This window comes from Salvelinus fontinalis, chromosome 1, assembly GCF_029448725.1.
Source record: "Salvelinus fontinalis isolate EN_2023a chromosome 1, ASM2944872v1, whole genome shotgun sequence".
NCBI classification, from domain to species: Eukaryota; Metazoa; Chordata; class Actinopteri; order Salmoniformes; family Salmonidae; genus Salvelinus; species Salvelinus fontinalis.
The window spans coordinates 61,151,088-61,172,679 of NC_074665.1; the positions used below are offsets into that span (position 1 = coordinate 61,151,088).

Genomic DNA, 21,592 nt, shown 5'->3' on the forward strand with positions numbered 1-21,592 from the left:
TCTCAATTTGTGTTCTACTTCATAACTACTACTACACTTAGCTTTCCATCTCAAAAACCATTAGGCTGACTGAGAACTTGTATTGGGTCGATTCCACGCCAGCATGGCCCCCAAAAAATGTGGCATCTCCGATTGTTCTGTTAATTTTCACGTAGAAACTTTATTGGGAGGAATGATGTTTATCATGGTTTTTACATTAGTATCCCCCCCATTTTTTTTTTTGAAAATCATGTTGAAAGTGGCCATTTTAGGCCCTTTTTAGACCTATAAAATGGCTCCTGTAAGACGTTATGATCCATGAACCGTACATGGTTTCAAAAGTACCCCTTTTGATTTACTTATTTTTAGACATATTGTTTTGAACAATATACTCTTCAAACACATTACATTTCCAGAGTGGGCTCTCTGCTACTTTTGAAGAAATTATCAATTTAAGGCAGTGCCTTAGACCGCTGCACCACTCGGGAGGCCTAAAATATTATATTGATAGTTTAATGTTCAATAAATGAATGTGTAAAATTGTATTCCAGAATGTAGCGATAGTCCTTTAGAGTTCAGTATTTGGAGTACACTGACATGAAGGTGTTGTCTGTATCATGTACAGTTCACAAATCATAAATGCATAATAATTGTTACAAATGTACTGTAAGTAGCATATCAAACACTCTTCCTCCCAAGTAAGTTTCTATGTGAGGATTGTCAGTACAACCTGAGACACCAAAAATATTTTTGTGCTATGCTGGCATGAAATCGCCCAATTTCCCTGCTGACAAAACAAAAGGTTCAGTCATAACTTCACTGCTGTACTTTCCAAGCTTGCTGTTACCGACAGAGTGTCGCTCTCTCTCAGGCAAATGCTTACTGTGTGAAATACAGTGGTGGGTCCCAAATGTTTTGCTTTCAGGCAACTGAACAGATGGCTTTATCATCGAACTCAAGTTTGAGGCGGTTTCCTTAGCTAAATAAAGAGTTTGGCAGTTTTGAACTATACAAAAACACACATACATGTACATACTGCCCGCACGCACACATAAACACATGCAAGCACGCACACGCACACAGAAAAACTTACCCAAAGCCCAAGGTGGCAGGATCTCCAGATATGTTTCGTTGGCCTGTATAGTGTGCATGTACATCAGGTGTATCATGTACTCCGCTATAAACCACCACACACAGATCCTGCCAGCGTTGGCCAGCAGCGAGAGGAACGTAATCCTAGCACCATGATCCTTCACAGGTACCTGCATCTACAATAATCACAGAAAGGTAATACTTTATTTTACAGCCCTATTACCGATAAGACAAGTATTTGGTGTGATGGATACTACGGAAAAACGTTACATTAAGGTACACTTAAGAGTTTATAAACTTAATAATTTATATATTTATTATATGACTTTGGGGTGCTTGTCAAATAGAATGGAAAGTACAGTATATGGAAAATGTATTGAACATCCAGTACAGGTAGACTGTTGTGAGGAGCATTCATACAGGCCCCTCAGAGGAGGAAGGGGAGGACCATCCTACTCAGTGAGTAAAAATGTAATGAAAATAAAAACAAATATATTCACGTCACCAAATACCTGATTAAAACCCCCATTTTTCCAATAAAGATGTACAGTAGTTTCCACAGCACCCTCTGGGGTTAGCATCATGGTGTAGCCAGAAGGCAGCCATTTTCCATCCTCCTCTGGCTACATGGACTTCAATACAAAACCTAGGAGGCTCGTGGCTCCACACCCCCTTCCTGGCGCATTGAATGTTCCCTCTCTAAGTCCTGTCAATTTTCTCTCATTACCGTATGTAGTCAATCACATATACAAACACAATCACATTTTTACACATCAATGTGATTTTAATCCTTGCTTGGACTAACACATTCTTAGCTCTTTTGTCTAACTGTGTTATTGTTTTTCGTCTTCTGCCCTCAGTGGAAGAGCTGAGCTACTCAACACCATCCATCCATGATGAGCCTGTCCTGCACTGAAGCCTCTGAACACCACAACTCCTGTCCTGCTCTGAAGTCAAGCCTCTGAACATCTCAACTCATGCCTCATACCCTCATTCAATCACTGCTGTGATCCCTTCCCAACACTTTGTAAGTAAGCTTCCCATTCCCCATAATATTTTAAAATAAAATGTCTATATTACATGTTTTAAGTTAAAATAATGTCGTTCACGATTTTTTAAACATGATTTGTCGTCCCCGTGCCTATACCATGTGTTTCCCATCCCCCTCAATATTTCAAGTCACCAGCCTCCACTGCTCCTCTGATAGTCTGTATGGAGATGGGACCGGTGAGGACATGATGATAAATAATGGAAGGGACTCTTTCCATACAAGCACTCCCCACATTTCCTAATAACCTTAACCCAATTAGCTTCTCCTGTTTGTGGGCTTTACCTATTCAATATGACATCTCTCTCAGACCTGGATTCAATACTATTTGAAATCTTTCAAATTACTTTGTGGGGTTGCTTTAGACTCCCTGAAGTAACAGAAGGGCGGGGGTTTCATTGTGTGCGACTATTCTATTGGTTGCATCGTGCCAGATGAACTCAATCAAGCCCTGATTGGGTATATGCAATTATTTAAAATATTATTTGAACCAAGGTCTGATCTCTCTACTCCCTATCGAACTAGCAGCATCTTTTTTCTTGCCATTCACCACCCACTACTTTCTCATCTCTAGCAGCATCACCTACTGCACAGTTTGAGGGAATGGGTTTTTCCTGCAGTAGAAAAACAGAAAACACATGGAGTGCATTGTGATAGCACAACAGGAGCTGCTCATCTGTGCTTTGCAGACCTAAATTCAAATAGTATTTTAAATGCTTGCAAGTACTTTAGCTGTGCTTCATTGAGCTTGCCTGTTGAGATGGAACCAATAGAAAAGTCCCAAAAGTGCAACCCCCCTCCTACCTGCCCTCAGTAAACCTACAGCAACGGATCATTGCAGCACTTTTTCCACCAGTTTCATTTAGCTTTTATAAAACTTGCTCAGTCAGAACCTCACCCCAAGGCGCTGAGAAATCCCTGAGCCTTCACACTCAGAGTCTAAAACTACACCAGAGAGAGAGGAATCACAGATAAATCTTGCAACACTAACTTGTCTTTTTCAATCTGTGATGAGAAATTGGAGAGTGATGTTTCATTTTGGGAAGCAAGAGTTTGGAACCATGGGGATAGCTCTTGATCTTGCTATGTTACCCATTTGCTATCAGAAAAACTTTTACATCAATTGCTCGCAAATTAAAATGTAATGTTCCCAGCAAGGAAAATTGCTTGAAAATTTGCACCTTTCATGTCAGATCAGTGGCTGATTCCTCCCTGGCAGCTGATTGACTGATATTTCACCTGTTGGAGGAAGTGCTTGAAGGTGACAGCTCATTGCCTGATATCTCACCTGACTTCCTCCTGACCCGTCATCTCATTTGCTGACTTCGCCTGACTTCCTCCTGCCCTAAAAGCTCATTGGTTGATATCTCACCTGTTGGAGGAAGTCCTTGAAGGTGAGGATGGGTCCGTTGAAGAACAAAGGATGGTAGAAGGAGTAAGCGGTCAGCCAGTAGACCTGCTGCTGCAGTCCTCCAGCCTCCAGGGGGCGCCAGCAGTGCTCCAGGCTGAAGCTGATGAAGCGCAGGCCACACACTGCCACACTGAAGAGTAAGAGGTAGTACTCCTCTTCTGTCTGGTACCAGCTTCTCTGTGGGTGAAGAACAACACGCCTGGTGAGGAGGCAGCAGCAGGCCAAATACACCACACTGAAGAGTAAACGGTAGCATCCTGACTGGTTGCATCACTGCCTGGTATGGCAATTGCTCGGCATCCGACCGCAAGACACTACAGAGGGTAGTGCGAATGGCCCAGTACATCACTGGGGCCAAGCTTCCTGCCATCCAGGACCTCTATACCAGGCGGTGTCAGAGGAAGGCCCTAAAAATTGTCAAAGACTCCAGCTACCCTAGTCATGGACTGTTCTCTCTGCTACCAGACTGCAAGCGGTACCGGAGCGCCAAGTCTAGTTCTAAGAGGCTTCTAAACAGCTTCTACCCCCAATCCATAAGACTCCTGAACATCTAGTCAAATGGCTACTCAGACTATTTGCAGTGCCCCCCACCCGCTTTACACTGCTACTCTCTGTTGTCATCTCTGCATAGTCACTTTAATAACTCTACCTACATGTATGGCCTCCCGGGTGGCGCAGTGGTCTAGGGCACTGCATCGCAGTGCTAGCTGCGCCACCAGAGTCTCTGGGTTCGCGCCCAGGCTGGGCTGGGTTCGCGCCCAGGCTCTGTCGCAGCCGGCCGCAACCGGGAGGTCCGTGGGGCGACGCACAATTGGCATAGCGTCGTCCGGGTTAGGGAGGGTTTGGCCGGTAGGGATATCCTTGTCTCAGTATGTAAAGTGTAATAAAATGTATGCACTCTACTGTAAGTCGCTCTGGATAAGAGCGTCTGCTAAATGACTAAAAAAAAAAAAAAAAAAAAATGTACATACTACCTCAAATAACCGGTGCTCTCACACATTGACTCTGCATCGGTACCCCCCTGTATATAGTCATTTCACTGCTGCTCTTTAATTACTTGTATCTCTTATTCTTATCTGCATTTTTTGAAACTGCCATGTTGGTTAGGGGCTCGTAAGCATTTCACTGTAAGGTCTACACCTGTTGTATTTGTCGCATGTGACTAATACAATTTGATTAGTACTCCTCCTCTGCCTGGTGCCAGCTTCTCTGTGGGAAACAACATACCAGAAACCACAAAAATGGTCAAAAACAGAGAGTACCTTTTTGTTTCTAACTGAACTTGTTCAATAAGAAAGACATTTTTGTTTTCCGAAGGTGCCGCCTAATGAACATGACCCAGGGCTGTGTTCAGCAGAGCACAACATCGTAAACTATTCAAATATTGTGTATGACTGACATGTAGAATAAGGAATCATGTCAACTCTATTCATGACATTCTATCTACAATGTTCAGTACCAGAATGTTGCACCCTGCTGAATGTGACCCAAGTTCTCTAGTGCATTGTGCCTATGTCTACGGTATGAGAGTTCACATGTTTTGAGCAAGAGTGAGACATAGCAGTAGCTGGTCCTCTAGAAATCTGTGACAACACTCATCCTCATGGATTTGGTTGGTTTCCATTTGAAGAGGCAGAAACAACTACAGTCTCATCACCCTTACTGTACCAACATCGCTACCAGATCTGGTCCTTTGTGTGTGATGAAGGCAGGAGGCTAAATATACGTGTATTACAAAACAAACAATGAATCAACAATGCCAGTTCAATAATGAAACACATCATGCAATAAACCATGTGCAGGCTTCTTCTTTTATCTGCAGAGCAAAATATATAACCATACAATGCCTTCAGAAAGTATCCACACCCCTTGACTTATTCCACATTTTGTTGTGTTACAGCCTGAATTCAAAATTGATTGAATAGATTTTTCCTCACCCATAAACACACTATGCCCCATAATGACAAAGTGAAATCATGTTTTTAGACATTTGAAAATGAAAAAGACATAAATCTCTCATTAACATTAGTATTCACACCTGACTCAATACTTTGTAGAAGCACCTTCGGCGACGATTAAAGCTTTGAGTCGTCTTGGGTATGTCTCTATCAGCTTTGCATATCTGGATTTGGGGATTTTCTCCCATTCTTCCTTAAAGATTTTCTCAAGCTCTGGTAAGTTAGATGGAGAGCGGTAGTGAATCTTCAAGTCTTTCCACAGATTATAAATGAGATTCAAGTGTGGGCCACTCAAGGACTTTCACATTCTTATTCTGAAGCCATTCCAGTGTTGCTTTGGCTGTATGCTTGGGGTTATTGTCCTGTTAGAATGTAAATCTTTGCCCCAGTCTAAGGTTGTTTGCACTCCGAAGCAGGTTCTAAACAAGGATTTGCCTGTATTTGGCTCCCTTCATTGTTCCCTCTTTCCTTACCAGTCTCCCAGTCCCTGCCGCTGAAAAGCATCCCGATAGCATGCTACTGCCACTACGCTTCATAGTAGAGATGGTGTTAGACAGGTGATGAGCTCTGCCTGTTTTTTTCCAGACAGCACTTTGGAGCCAGACCAAATAGTTCAATTTTTGTCTCATCAGACCACAGAATGCAAACTCCAGGCGTGCTGTCATTTGCCTTTTTCTTAGGAGTAGCTTGCGTCTGGCCATTCTCCCATAAAGCCCAGATTGGTGAAGTGCTGTAGAGAGTTCTCCTTCTGGCAGGTTCTTCCATCTCAGCCAGGACACTCTGAAGTTCTGTCAGAGTGGTCATTGGATTCTTGGTCACCTCCCTGACCAAGGTCCTTCTTGCCCGGTTGCTCAGTTTGGTCGGACAGCCAGCTCTAGGCAGAGACTGGGTAGTTGCAGGTTTTTCCATTTCCCAATGATGGAGACCCCCGTGTTCTTGGAAACTTTCAACACTCTAGAAATGGTTTTATACTCTTCCCCAGATACAGTATATGCCTCATCACAATTCTATCTCAGAGATCTACGGACAGTTCCTTGGACTTCGTGGTATAGTTTCTGCTCTGACATGAACTGTCAACTGTGCGACCTTATATAGACACATATTTCTTTCCAGATTATCTCCAAACAATTGAATGGGCCACAGGTGGACTCCAATCAAGTTGTAGTGACATCTCACGGACAATCAAAGGAAATTGGATGCACCTGAGCTCAATTTGGAGTGTTATAGCAAAGGGGTGTGAATACTTACGTAAATTGATATCTGTATTTAATTTGGAATACATTTGCATACATTTCTAAAAACATGTTTTCACTGTCATTATGGGGTATTGTCTGTAGATGGCTGAAGAAAAAAAATAATTAACAACAAAATGTGAAATAAGTCAAGGGGTATGAATACTTTCTGACCTTCTGAAGGAACTGTACATATGTTTCCCCCAGGATTCATACGGGGTGGCAGAGAGAGAAATAAAGGGAGGGAGTGCATGATGATCATCAGGATATTAGAATTGCAGTGAGAGCCGTTGTTGATATCTATTGCATATTAAGCTCATCATAAGGTAATTAAGGGGAGGGAGAGCGATAGTGCAATCACTGTGTAACATGGTTAACTGCGTTAGGAGAAAGGAGAGCAAGTTTCCTTCTCTCCATGTGAAGAAAGGACAGATGAATCAACACATACTCTAAAGAAACAAAGAGAAAAACAATGTAACATAGTAATCATCTAATCATCCACTGTATAATGATGTCTTTAAGGCCAGGCTGAAATGACCATTTTGCATCTACTTAGCAATTTTGAGATTTCTTGGTCCTTCAAAGGGAGTACTATCAAAAAGTAAACATAAAAACGTAATGTAAATGTATATTTTCTTAAGTTGATCAATTTACATTTCATGAATTTTAACCACATTTAAAATGGACATACACTGAGTATACCAAACATCAGAAACACCTCCCGGGTGGGGCAGTGGTCTAGGGCACTGCATCGCAGTGCTAGCTGCGCCACCAGAGTCTCTGGGTTCGCGCCCAGGCTGGGCTGGGTTCGCGCCCAGGCTCTGTCGCAGCCGGCCGCAACCGGGAGGTCCGTGGGGCAACGCACAATTGGCATAGCGTCGTCCGGGTTAGGGAGGGTTTGGCCGGTATCCTTGTCTCAGTATGTAATATGTAATATGTAAAATGTAATAAAATGTATGCACTCTACTGTAAGTCGCTCTGGATAAGAGCGTCTGCTAAATGACTAAAATGTAAATGTAAAATGAAACACATGTCTGAGTTAGTCCGGCCCTGGCTGTCATAACAAAATGAAACCAAAATATTTGGCTCACTTCATCCAGTGTGCAAATATGCAATTCTTTGTATTTCATATGGATCCCCATTGGCTGAAAGCCGAGGGTACTCTTCCTGGGGTCCACATGAAACATTACTTAATAGAACAGACCAACATATTTCAAAAAAAATGGCACACAGCCTACATATCAATACATACACAAAATATATCTAGATCAAATAGGGGAGAGGCGTTGTGCCGTGAGGTCTTGCTTCATCTGTTTATGAAAACAGGTTTGCTGTTCATTTGAGCAACATGAGATGGGAGTTCCATGCAATAATGACTCTATATAATACTGTACGCTCTCTTGAATTTGTTCTGGATTTGGGGACTATGAAAAGACCCCTGGTGGCATGTCTGGTGGGGTAAGTGTGTGTGTGTGTGTGTGTGTGTGTGTCAGAGCTGTGCATAAGTTGACTATGCAAACAATTTGGATTTTTCAACACACTGTTCCTTATAAACAGCAGAAGTGATGCAGTCAGTCTCTCCTCAGAGACTGGAATGCAAAGTATTTATATTAGCCCTCTGATTACAATTAAGAGTAAGATGTGCCGCTCTGTTCTGGGTCAGCTGCAGCTTAACTAGGTTTTCGTAGCAGCACTTGACCACATGGCTGGACAATGATCAAGATAAGCAAAAACTAGAGCCTTCAAGACTTGCTTTGTGGAGTGTGGTGTCAAAAAAGCAGAACATCTCTTTGCCTAGAAGGCCAGTATCGCGGGGTCGCCTCTTCACTGTTGACGTTGAGACTTGTGTTTTGCGGGTAATTTCTCACATGGAACAGCCTTAATTTCTCAGAACAAGAATAGACTGACGAGTTTCAGAAGAAAGTCTTTGTTTCTGGCCATTTTGAACCTGTAATCGAACCCACAAATATTGATGCTCCAGATACTCAACTAGTCTGAAGGCCAGTTTTATTGCTTCTTTAAATCAGCACAACAGTTTAACTGTGCTAACATAATTGCAAAAGGGTTTTCTAATGATCAGCCAGCCTTTTAAAATTATAAACTCGGATTAGCTAACACAACGTGCCATTGGAACACAGGAGTGATGGTTGCTAATAATGGGCTTCTGTACGCCAATGTAGATATTCCATTAAAAAAACAAACAGCCGTTTCCAGCTACAATAGTCATTTACAATATTAACAATGTCTACACTGTATTTCTGATCAATTTGATGTTATTTTAAAAAGAGGGACATTTCTGAGTGACCCGAAACTTTTGAATGGTAGTGTGTGTGTGTGTGTGTGTGTGTGTGTGTGTGTGTGTGTGTGTGTGTGTGTGTGTGTGTGTGTGTGTGTGTGTGTGTGTGTGTGTGCGTGTGTGTATTTAGCAACACCTCCCCCATAAGCATTACTCACTCTTCTATAGATGTTATATCTGTGCTTCTACATCAGCATTGCATGCTGTTTGGGGTTTAAGGCTGGGTTTCTGTATAGCACTTTGTGACCTCTGCTGATGTTAAAAGGGCTTCATAAATACATGTAATTGATTATTGCTACTGCAGTATGAAAGGAATTATCTAAGTCTCAGAAAGAGCTAATATATTAATGTGATATGATGTTAGCAAGTTATTGATTACATGAACCTTATTTTGGATGTTACATATATTAATATGAGCTTTTTTTCAGCCCTTTCCTGGGTAGCTTCTCAAAGATATACATAATATAGAAAAGAACTAACAAAGCAAGAAAAAAAGAAAAAAAACATACATTTAGCAGTCCATTAATCCGTTGATGTGTGTGTGCGCGCTGCAGGGTTAAAGCTACAAACCCATAGGCTTGGCTCTCATCCCTTCCAGGCACATATTTAACGAGATAATATGCCAATTAGGTTTTATACAATTTTGAGAAAAAAATATTTTCAATTATATTGCGTCTACATTCAACTGGTAAAAGTTGATTGTGATATGATTAAGCGAAAAAATTATGGTGTGATGCCTGGTCTTACAGCATATACAGTACCAGTCAAAGGCTTGGACACACCTACACATTCAAGGGTTTTTATTTATTTTTACTATTTTGTAGAATAATAGTGAAGACATCAAAACTGAAATAACACATGTAATCATGTAGTAACCAAAAAATGGTTAAATCAAAAGATTGTAGATTCTTCAAAGGAATGCTTTTCCAACAGTCTTGAAGGAGTTCCGACATATGCTGAGCACTCGTTGGCTGCTTTTCCTTCACTCTGCGGTCCAACTCATCTCAAACCATCTCAATTGGGTTGAGGTCAGATGATTGTGGAGGCCAGGTCATCTGATGCAGCACTCCATCACTTTCCTTCTTGGTCAAATAGTCCTTACACAGCCTTGAGGTGTGTTTTTGGTCATAGTCCCACTAAGCGCAAACCAGATGGGATGGCGTATCGCTGCAGAATGCTGTGGTAGCCATGCTGGTTAAGTGTGCCTTGAATTCTAAATAAATCACTGACAATGTCACCAGCAAAGCACCCCACACCATCACACCTCCATGTTTCACAGTGGGAACCACACGTGCAGAGATCATCCGTTCACCTACTTTGCGTACCAAAAATCTCAATTTTGGATTCATCGGACCAAAAAGACAGATTTCTACTGGTCTAAAATGTCCAATGCACGTGTTTCTTGGCCCAAAACAGTCTCTTCTTATTGGTGTGCTTTAGTAGTGGTTTCTTTGCAGCAATTCAACCATGAAGGCCTGATTCACACAGTCTCCTCTGAACAGATGTCTTAAAAAAATTAAGTCACGTCATTTAACTAGGCAAGTCAGTCAAAAAAAAAATCTTATTTACAATGACGGCCTACCCCGGCCAAACCCTAACCTGGACGACGCTGTGCCAATTGTGCATTGCCCTATGGGACTCCCAACCATGGCCGGTTGTGATACAGCCTGGAATCTAACCAGGGTCTGTAGTGAAGCCTCTAGCACTGAGATGCAGTGCCTTAGACCGCTGCGCAACTCGGGAGCGCAGCATTTATTTGAGCTGCAATCTGAGGCTGGTAACTCTAATGAACTTATCCCTTGCAGCAGAGGTAACTCTGGGTCTTCCTTTCATGTGGCGGACCTCATGAGAGCCAGTTTCATCCTAACGCTTGATGTTTTTTGCAAGTGCACTTTGAAGAAACTTTCAAAGTTCTTGAAATTTTCCACATTGAGTGACCTTCATGTCTTAAAGTAATGAAGGACTGTCATTTAATTTTGCGCTGTTCTTGCCATAATATGGACTTTGTATTTTACCAAATAGGGCCATCTTCTGTATACCACCCCTACCTTGTCACACCACAACTGATTGGCTCAAACGCCTTAAGGAGGAAATGCATTCCTGGACCCAGATTTACAAAACACTTCTTACGCAAAAACTTAACAAGCTTCTTTAAAAAAAAGTTAATAAATGCAATTTCTCACTAATAGCTTAAGATTGAATGATTTTCTTATGAACTTCTCAAATATCTTCTTACTAATCTTCTTAAGATGTTTGTTGCGAGGCAACCAATTAGCTAGCTATCTAGCTAGGAATGGCAATCATGTTTGCATATTTCATACTGAGATTAGGGTTCTAAAATATGTTCTTGGGTTTAAAATCAACAATACTAAACCTTTCAGATCAAGTTGAGTGAATTAAACATGGTCAATTGCTTTCTTGAGCTTTTTCTCTCACTGCCCTGAGTTTAAAATAAGGGTTTAGCCTTCTTGGAGTTAAGATCATTTCCAAATCTTTATTTTCAAGAATCAAATTTCTTATTCAATTTTTGCTTAATGAGAAACGTAAGAAATAGCGCAATAAAATTTCCAATAACCTTTGAGGAAAAGCAACTTTGCTTATCTATAGACTTAAGAAGAAAGTTAAGGGGAAAAAATGGCAGTTATGAAGAAATTTCCTCTTAAGGTTCTGTGAATCCAGCCCCCACCCCATGAAGCTGGTTGATAGAATGCCAAGTGTGCAAAGCAGTCATCAAGGCAAGACATCTCAAATATAATATATATTTTGATTTGTTTAAACACGTTTTTGGCTACTACATGATTCCATGTGTGTTATTTCATAGTTTTGATGTCTTCACAATTATTCTACAATGTAGAAAACAGTAAATTAAAGATAAAAGTTTGGACACACTCATTCCAGGGTTTTTCTGGTGCTGTAACAGCTGGGTTAAAGCCACAAAAGTTTCCCCCCGAAAAATGCACAAAAAGGTCTGCTTTCAGCTGAACAATTGTACTAGACACAAGTTCATTTTTTGTTAAATCATGTCGGCGCACCTTGAACAGTGCAAGAGCACTACACAAACCACACCCATGCCTGACATTACTGAACTATTATTTTCCAAAGAGACTGGCAGACACTTAAGTACATCAATCTAGACAGATCCATCAGAGGTACTGCAGAGGCTTTAGATGTGGATCTCTGTCATCACAGAGAGGAAGCGATTCTCCCTCAGTGTGAATTGTGAGTGGCAGGTCGACATGCAAGATGAGACAGCACAGTGGGTGAGAGAGCAGGGACCTTAAAGTCCTTCTACAACATGTACTTGTACCCTTAAGTGTGTGTACATTACTTTATTTATACTTGGTATATCGCTTTTCAACAGGAAAAGTTTAAACATTTAAACTTTCTTTTTTTTTTTTTTTTTTATCACTGGACGACTTCATCGATGTTTAAACACACCAAATCACTGAGGTCATCTCAGCACTGGACAATGAGGAGGAGGATGAAAAGGAAGAGGTGGAGGAGACAAGGAGCAGGATCATAATGGACAGAATCGACAACATCAGTCAGTCTGGACTGCCAATAGTCAGATAACAGACACAGTGACAAAGTGCTGATACAGGCGTCTACTCTGCTCTGGGCTCAGCTAATCGATAACACAGGCTGTGTCCCAAATGGCACCCTATTTCCTATATAGTACACTACTTTTAGGCAGTGGTGGACAAAGTGCTCAAATGTCAAACTCAGCAAAAAAAGATAAGTCCCTTTTCAGGACCCTGTCTTTCAAAGACAATTCGTAAAAATCCAAATAACTTCACAGATCTTAATTGTAAAGGGTTTAAACACTGAAGAAGCATGGGGAAACAATGAACCATAAACAATTAATTAACATTCACCTGTGGAACGGTCGTTAAGACACTAACAGCTTACAAACGGTAGGTAATTAAGGTCACAGTTATGAAAACTTAGGACACTAAAAGAGGCTTTTCTACCGACTCTGATAAACACCAAAAGAAAGATGCCCAGGGTCCCTGCTCATCTGCGTGAATGTGCCTTAGGCATGCTGCAAGGAGGCATGAGGACTGAAGATGAAGCCAGGGCAATAAATTACAATGTCCGTACTGCGAGATGCCTAAGAAGGCACTACAGGGAGACAGGACGGACAGCTGATCGTCCTCGCAGTTGCAGACCACGTGTAACACCTGCACAGGATCGGTACATCCGAACATCACACCTGTGGTACAGGATGGCAACAACAACTGCCCGAGTTACACCAGGAACGCACAATTGTGCAAATTGAATAGACAACAGGTGGAAATTATAGGCAATTAGCAAGACACCCCCAATAAAGGAGTGGTTCTGCAGGTGGTGACCACAGACCACTTCTCAGTTCCCATGCTTCCTGGCTGATGTTTTGGTCACTTTTGAATGCTGGCAGTGCTTTCACTCTAGTGGTAGCATGAGACGGAGTCTACAACCCACACAAGTGGCTCAGGTAGTGCAGCTCATCCAGGATGGCACATCAATGCGAGCTGTGGCAAGAAGGTTTGCTGTGTCTGTCAGCATAGTGTCCAGAGCATGGAGGCGCTACCAGGAGACAGGCCAGTACATCAGGAGACGTGGAGGAGGCCGTAGGAGGGCAACAACCCAGCAGCAGGACCGCTACCTCCGCCTTTGTGGAAGGAGGAGCAGGAGGAGCACTGCCAGAGCCCTGCAAAATGACCTCCAGCAGGCCACAAATGTGCATGTGTCTGCTCAAACGGTCAGAAACAGACTCCATGAGGGTGGTATGAGGACCCGACGTCCACAGGTGGGGGTTGTGCTTACAGCCCAACACCGTGCAGGACGTTTGGCATTTGCCAGAGAACACCAAGATTGGCAAATTCGCCACTGGCGCCCTGTGCTCTTCACAGATGAAAGCAGGTTCACATTGAGCACATGTGACAGACGTGACAGAGTCTGGAGACGCCGTGGAGAACGTTCTGCTGCCTGCAACATCCTCCAGCATGACTGGTTTGGCGGTGGGTCAGTCATGGTGTGGGGTGGCATTTCTTTGGGGGGGCCGCACAGCCCTCCATGTGCTCGCCAGAGGTAGCCTGACTGCCATTAGGTACCGAGATGAGATCCTCAGACCCCTTGTGAGACCATATGCTGGTGCGGTTGGCCCTGGGTTCCTCCTAATGCAAGACAATGCTAGACCTCATGTGGCTGGAGTGTGTCAGCAGTTCCTGCAAGAGGAAGGCATTGATGCTATGGACTGGCCCGCCCGTTCCCCAGACCTGAATCCAATTGAGCACATCTGGGACATCATGTCTCGCTCCATCCACCAACGCCACGTTGCACCACAGACTGTCCAGGAGTTGGCGGATGCTTTAGTCCAGGTCTGGGGGGAGATCCCTCAGGAGACCATCCGCCACCTCATCAGGAGCATGCCCAGGCGTTGTAGGGAGGTCATACAGGCACGTGGAGGCCACACACACTACTGAGCCTCATTTTGACTTGTTTTAAGGACATTACATCAAAGTTGGATCAACCTGTAGTGTGTCAATTTTGAGTGTGACTCCAAATCCAGACCTCCATGGGTTGATAAATTTGATTTCCATTTATAATCTTTGTGTGATTTTGTTGTCAGCACATTCAACTATGTAAAGAAAAAAGTATTTAATAAGAATATTTCATTCATTCAGATCTAGGATGTTATTTTAGTGTTCCCTTTATTTTTTTGAGCAGTGTATATATATATATATATTCACTTTCCCCTCCCTGTTGCACACAAGCTTTCCATTCCTCCAGTAAAAAGGGGATTTATGTTTGATTTAAGATGAATTCGTCTTCCCCCTTACTTTATTTGGCACTAATAGTATTTATTTATTTATTTAACATCTTGAGATGGGAAGATTTTTTGTATTTTTATTAAATTAAATCAAATTGTATTTGTCACATGCACCGAAAACAGCAGGTGTACCTTACCGTGAAATGCTTAGTTACAAGCACTTAACTATTTATTGAACTTCGTTGTTGGTTAAGAAAATATTGACTAAATAAACTACAGTGAATAAGAAGAAAAAAAGTAACAATAAAATAACAATAACGAGGCTATATACAGAGGGTACCGGTACCGAGTCAATGTGCGGGGGTACAGGTTAGTCGAGGTAATTTGTACATGTAGGTAGGGGTAAAGTGACAATGCATCAATAATAAACAGCAAGTAGCAGCAGTGTGTCAATTTAAATAGTTAAGGTGAACATGTGCTCTTTATAGAAGAATGTTAAAATTAGGTGAAATAAAAAAAATCCACCAAGATCCACTATTCAAAAGGCACTTCATTGGTGGAATGACCCAGTTTAAACATCTGTGAAGAAATGCACTCAGTCAGGTATCCAATAACAGGGGTCTGGGAGTGGTGTGAGGGGCTGAGCACCCCAATAACAGGGGGCTGGGAGTGGTGTGAGGGGCTGAGCACCCCAATAACAGGGGGCTGGGAGTGGTGTGAGGGGCTGAGCACCCCAATAACAGGGGGCTGGGAGTGGTGTGAGGGGCTGAGCACCCCAATAACAGGGGGCTGGGAGTGGTGTGAGGGGCTGAGCACCCCAATAACAGGGGGCTGGGAGTGGTGTGAGGGGCTGAGCACCCCAATAACAGGGGGCTGGGAGTGGTGTGAGGGGCGGAGCACCCCAATAACAGGGGGCTGGGAGTGGTGTGAGGGGCTGAGCACCCCAATAACAGGGGGCTGGGAATGGTGTGAGGGGCTGAGCACCCCAATAACAGGGGGCTGGGAATGGTGTGAGGGGCTGAGCACCCCAATAACAGGGGGCTGGGAGTGGTGTGAGGGGCTGAGCACCCCAATAACAAAAAGCAATATTAAAATGTGCCAACCACACACAGAAACACAGACAACGACACTCTCACACAACACACAAATATGTCAAAGATATGGACACTTGGCACCTCCAAGAGTCAATATGTAATTTGAACATTATTCAACAAGATGACATAATATACAATGGCGTGACTCCCTACTTACAGATACCAACAAGGGAATGGGGACGGCAACAGGCAGACTGACACACCTGGTTAAAATAATTAGGCTTCCAATGGTTTTTAAATTCTCTATCCTGTGACAATAGACATCAAGTAATCTTGATGCCAGAGGGCCTGGATATTACTTTGGGGGCCTTTGTCTTCGTATCTGTAAAATCAAACTAGGGAACAACTGCTTCGGTCTGTGTGACTCTGCTGCAGTAGGGAGGTGTGGAGGGAGGGAGGTGTGTATCTCTTGCAGTGGGTGGATGAGAGAAAGAGAGAGCACACAAGAGATTGAGTAAAAAGAGGTGCGACTCACTTGTATCTCCTGCAGTAGGGGGATGTGGAGTGTGGAAAGTAGCAGTAGGGCACAGCTCCAGGACAGGGCAGGGTTACACAGCTGGGCAACAGCCAATGACAGGCCCAGATGGCCAAGGACCACGCCCACTCCTTTAATCCCCACTGCATAGCAAGCCGCAAGGAGACCATAGGCCAACAGAGCTGTCAGTCTGAACTGATGTTGAAAAGCAAAAAAAGCATCAAAGCTATAGTATTTTGGTTCTAATTTGTCTGGAAAAATATTGGGGTAAGAATGTTAAGGTCCCACTTCAGCTGATGTTTTCCTTGTATATTATACCTCAGGAATGAAGAATCTGGCTAGTCTGGAGACCACGGCATGGCCCAACAAAGTCCACAGCAAAGACTTTCTAGCCCAGTGACTCCAGAAACTCCACTCAAAGTCTGTAGGGTCCTGTCACAGACAACTCATTTTACAATGGGCCCAGTCTGAAAATGTCATGCCATATGACACACCCTAGGAATACTTTTTTTTATTTAATTACAGGCCTCTGGATTATTTTTACATAATAATTTACGCACCTCTGAAAGTCGTACAATGTTTGTAGACCCCAACAGCCATAAATTATACTCACCTTTTTATGCCCCCATATTAGAAAGCCTTTCTCCAGTTGGAACTGTCTCTCCAATCCTGCTTCATGCTCTAGGAAAAGAGAGCATATTTTAGTGACATCTGCTCACATTGTCTGTACAGTTTCAATCATTCAGTTTTTATTCCGAAGTTTTGCCAGGAGGCTTGAAGAACTCTACTATGAAGTATGACAAGCTCTGTGGGGAACTATGTTTGATGTCCTATGGTTTTAATTTCAAGATAACGCCGGGGCTACGTTTCTGAAGGTAAGCGCCCCGTTCCGCCCAACTGGAAGCCTCTAACCCAGAGCAAAAAAATCTCTGTCATGTTCTGCGTATGTTAGTTTACTTCTACTTTACGCACACATTTTTGTGGTCACCCTCCCTTCACATTTCCTACTGTCAATCGTGACTGATAATTCTTCAAGTTTTACAGGTGAAACAGAGTATGTGAATGGATTGTCAATTTTTAGCTAAACGGTAAGATGCTTCCAGAGAATTCGGAAACGCAGCCACTCCCTCAACCAGCATTTCTCAAGCTCGGTCCGGGGATCCCAAGAGGTGAACATTTGTGTTTTTGCCCTAGCACTACACAGGAGATTCAAATAATCAACTCATCATCAAGCTTTGGTTATTTGAATCAGTTGTGTAATGCTAGGGCAAAAAACTAAACGTGCACCTCTTGGAGTCCCCAGGATAGAGTTTGGGAACCTTTCAGATCTCTGAGAGGGAGTCAATGGTAAGAACGGAAAGGGAGTGAGTTGTAATCATCACAGATTCCCCTGACAGCTCACTTTTCTGCAAAGGGGTATGAAACAGTGCCACAGTCCCACCTAGTGGCAAAAACTGCACATCACAGCCAAGGTCTCCACTTACAAGTAAGTAGCCTAATACAAGGCCACAGAGGGTGGTAAGTCAGGTATCTTGCATACAGCAGACTTCAGTCTGGAAAAAATGTAAACAATGACCCAATTGATAGACCTTTTTATCTTAAGACAAGTACATTTACCTTTGGAGAATATGTGCAGTTGATAGAATGAGTAGAGATGGGAGCCAAAAGAGAGCACCCAGTACGCACAGACCTCTGCTCTCGGCAACGCCGCAAGGGTTGAGCTCTGTTTGGCCATCAGTGCCAAGACTGGAGCAACCATGGGGAAGAGTGAGAGACATTAGAAGTTTCAGCCACTTTATAGGTCACATTTCTCCCTCACTAACAACAAATAGAGGACCATTCTGACTCCATGAGAGCAACATTACATTCCTTACTTTTCTCTCCAACATGTTAAACCTATAGGGTAGCCTATTCATTATAATAATTTGATGCATACTTTTTGCAGTCTCCTATGAGGGAAACACAAACAATGGTGTACGCTAATTATAGGACATTAGGTTTCAGGTTATAAGGTAATATAGGCTATTTATAAGTACTTATATAGGTCAGTTGTATTTAAGCTATCATAATTTTCAAAACAGGAGATATTTAATTCATTACTTGAAATTAGTAGACACCTAACAGATTGTGCCTTTAAAGCTAGTCCTTAATTGAAAGAAAGCTTGACACAGACTCTGTTTTGAATGAGATACGGATGCACAGACTAACTAATATCAAAATATTTAACCATATTTTGAAGCTATACAGCGTTTGCTTCCATTTACAAACATTGGGGTAGAGCAAGCTTATATATTTGGGGTTCTGATGGCGTACAACAGTTGAGCGTAAAACAGTTGAACTAAGCTCATGAGGCACAAATAAGTTATATTCTTCAAGAATCAATGGGTAGCCAAAAAATTGATGTAGCAACTAAGGATTCTAGCTTTAATAGTCAAACGAAACATCCACCTCATTTTGTGCCAGAGGTGAGTGAGGGACCACGTTCATATTCGCTGCATACCACAATCGTCGTTGGAAACAATAGGCTAGTGTGTCAAAGACGAGACCCTACTAATGACTGTGTTCCAGGAACAGGGTATAACAAGCCAACATCTGTGTTCGCGTGTGCAGTGCACGGCGATGTACTCGAAATGAACCGATTTCAGAACTTCACACCGTTTTACACTGTTTACGCTGTAGCAATGCCTATATTAGCGAGCCCGACTGGCACAAATTAGGCTGATTACTGAGCATAATACTCACTCATTGGCTAAAACAGAGAGCAACAACCGTGTTACTCACATGCATTGTGAAACAAAGAAATGCCTCCAGCTATATCTTCCGCCTTGCCTGTAGACCGACAGTGAACACCGCTACCTTGGAATATTGTCGAACGCTCAGGATTCAGGAAATCTCCGCCCACATTTTCCTTGGTTGCTGATTGGACATGATTGGATGAATTCAGTGCCAATCAAATAAAATGCAGACCCGTTTGATGTACTTTCATATTTTTATATCGATATGCTTAAATTTGTTTCATAAGAGAGGAAAGCCACAGTCTGTAAGATAACTAGTAATGTCAACGAATAAACCTCAGTAGGCTGAAGAAATTCGGCTTGTCACCAAAAACACTCACAAACTTTTACAGATGCACAATCGAGAGCATCCTGTTGGGCTGTATCACTGCCTGGTACGGCAACTGCTCCGCCCACAACCGTAAGGCTCTCCAGAGGGTGGTGCGGTCTGCACAACGCATCACCGGGGGCAAACTACCTGCTCTCCAGGACACCTACACCACCCGATGTCACAGGAAGACCAAAAAAGATAATCAAGGACAAGAACCACCCGAGCCACTGCCTGTTCACCCCGCTATCATCCAGAAGGCGAGGTCAGTACAGGTGCATCAAAGCTGGGACCGAGAGACTGAAAACAGCTTCTATCTCAAGGCATCAGACTGCTAAACAGCCATCACTAACATTGAGTGGCTGCTGCCAACATACTGACTCAATCTCTAGCCACTTTAATAATTAAACATTGGATGTAATAAATGTATCACAAGTCACTTTAAACTATGCCACTTTATATACTGTTTACATACCCTACACTACTCATCTCATATGTATATACTGTACTCTATACCATCTACTGCATCTTGCCTATGCCGTTCGGCCATCGCTAATCCATATATATTTTTATGTACATATTCTTATTCATTCCTTTACACTTGTGTGTATAAGGTAGTTGTTGTGAAATTGTTAGATTACTTGTTAGATATTACTGCATGGTCGGAACTAGAAACACAAGCATTTCGCTACACTCCTATTAACATCTAATAACCATGTGTGTGACAAATAAGATTTGATTTGATTTGATTTAAAGGATCTACCCCATGAAATGCCATAGGCTCAGGGGTCTTCAACCTTTTCTTGCCCAGGCATGACTAGATGGAATCCAGCTTTTGTTCAATTTATGTTAAATGTAGATTTGTATTATTATTTTTATTTTAGCTAACCCTAACTCTTTTCCTAACTTTAACATAATTATAATAACCTGCCACGTTAATTATCATAAACTGCTGCGTAAGTTATCCTAAACCTGCTACATATTTACATGTTATTATTATTTAAACAATTTTAAAATCCCAGCCCCGTCCCCGCAGGAGGTATTTTGCCCTTTGTAGGCCGTCACTGTAAAAAATATTTGTTCTTAAACTGACTTGCCTAGTTAAATAAAGGTTAAATATAAATAAATAAAATACGAAAAGTCAATTCTGACAAAATCTGGATCCCTTCTAGCCATGACCCTTGCCAACCGACCCCATCAGGTTAACGATAATGTCAAGGGAAAGTAATCAACATTTTAAAATTAATACATTTTGTAGATAGTTTTTCATTATTTTGACCTCCCCACATTATAATTGGAAGAGGAAGTGTAAACACTAACATAGCCTATTAGCTAGAAAGGTACTGCAACTCCAAACGCTGTTTAGCTGGTTAAACAAAGGTTAGCTATGAGTTACCAAGAAAGCTTTCCAGCAGCCAGCGGCGCTTGCCACATTGGTAGTTTATTCACGAATGTCAGATTGTACAGTGAGTGTAATTGGCTCCAATACATCTAATTTGCTTAATATTGAGAGTTGAGAAAAAAGTTGACATCATTAGAAAGAAGGTATTCTATTTTAAATTTTTTTACTGTAGGTATGTAAGTGATTTTGTTGCTAGTGATATTCATATTATGATTTTTTTTAAACATAAAAAAATATATCAAGTTTATTTAAAAAAAATTGCAGACCACTGCAGTACCTCCGAGTTCCTCCAGTTGAATACCCCAGGTCTATATAATCATTATAAACATGATTTGATGCCAATAATTTCTTTACAAACTATTCTATGATCTTATCAATTCTACACAGCCTGTGGGGTGTTGTGATAGCTTTGTCCACTGAGTGGGGATAGAGAGCCACATAAGAAGTAGGGAGTGTAGGCCTGCTTGGAGTAAAATTTCCATTACAGTAGTCTATCTTGAATTGTGTTCCTCTGTGAGAGATTATGCTGATAGGATGTCTTCTCTACTCTAGGCAAAGTGGATAGCAACATGTTTCGTCTCACCTGACACCTGTAGCTTATTCTTAGTTTATGAATGTTGTTATAAAAAGGATATGACTTTACATGTTTCTCATGTAGGCCAAAATGCATTGTTTATGGACACAACCGGTCTGGGCCCTTTCCCAAAAGCATCTTAATCCTGACGATGAATTTAGCCTTAAAATGCTTTTG

The 21,592-nt window shown here is 42.2% G+C and overlaps 1 protein-coding gene across 4 annotated transcripts in view; it reads right to left on the minus strand.

Moving 5' to 3' along the window:
* The window catches only part of hhat (hedgehog acyltransferase), a 122,615-nt gene extending 103,150 nt beyond the window's left edge, over positions 1-19,465 (minus strand). Inside the window, exons 1-7 of one of the 4 annotated variants that reach the window (XM_055928571.1) lie at positions 19,119-19,465; positions 17,955-18,083; positions 16,951-17,018; positions 16,656-16,769; positions 16,338-16,532; positions 3,492-3,707; positions 1,073-1,247 (exon numbers count right to left, since the gene is read on the minus strand). In XM_055928571.1, coding sequence (XP_055784546.1) covers positions 1,073-1,247; positions 3,492-3,707; positions 16,338-16,532; positions 16,656-16,769; positions 16,951-17,018; positions 17,955-18,072 — 886 coding nt within the window. In that variant the 5' untranslated portion in view covers positions 18,073-18,083; positions 19,119-19,465. Of the gene's footprint in view, positions 1-1,072; positions 1,248-3,491; positions 3,708-16,337; positions 16,533-16,655; positions 16,770-16,950; positions 17,019-17,954; positions 18,097-19,118 lie in introns of those variants that run through there. The other 3 variants (XM_055928562.1, XM_055928553.1, XM_055928580.1) reach the window with 3 other exon arrangements.
* Positions 19,466-21,592: the final 2,127 nt, after the last annotated feature.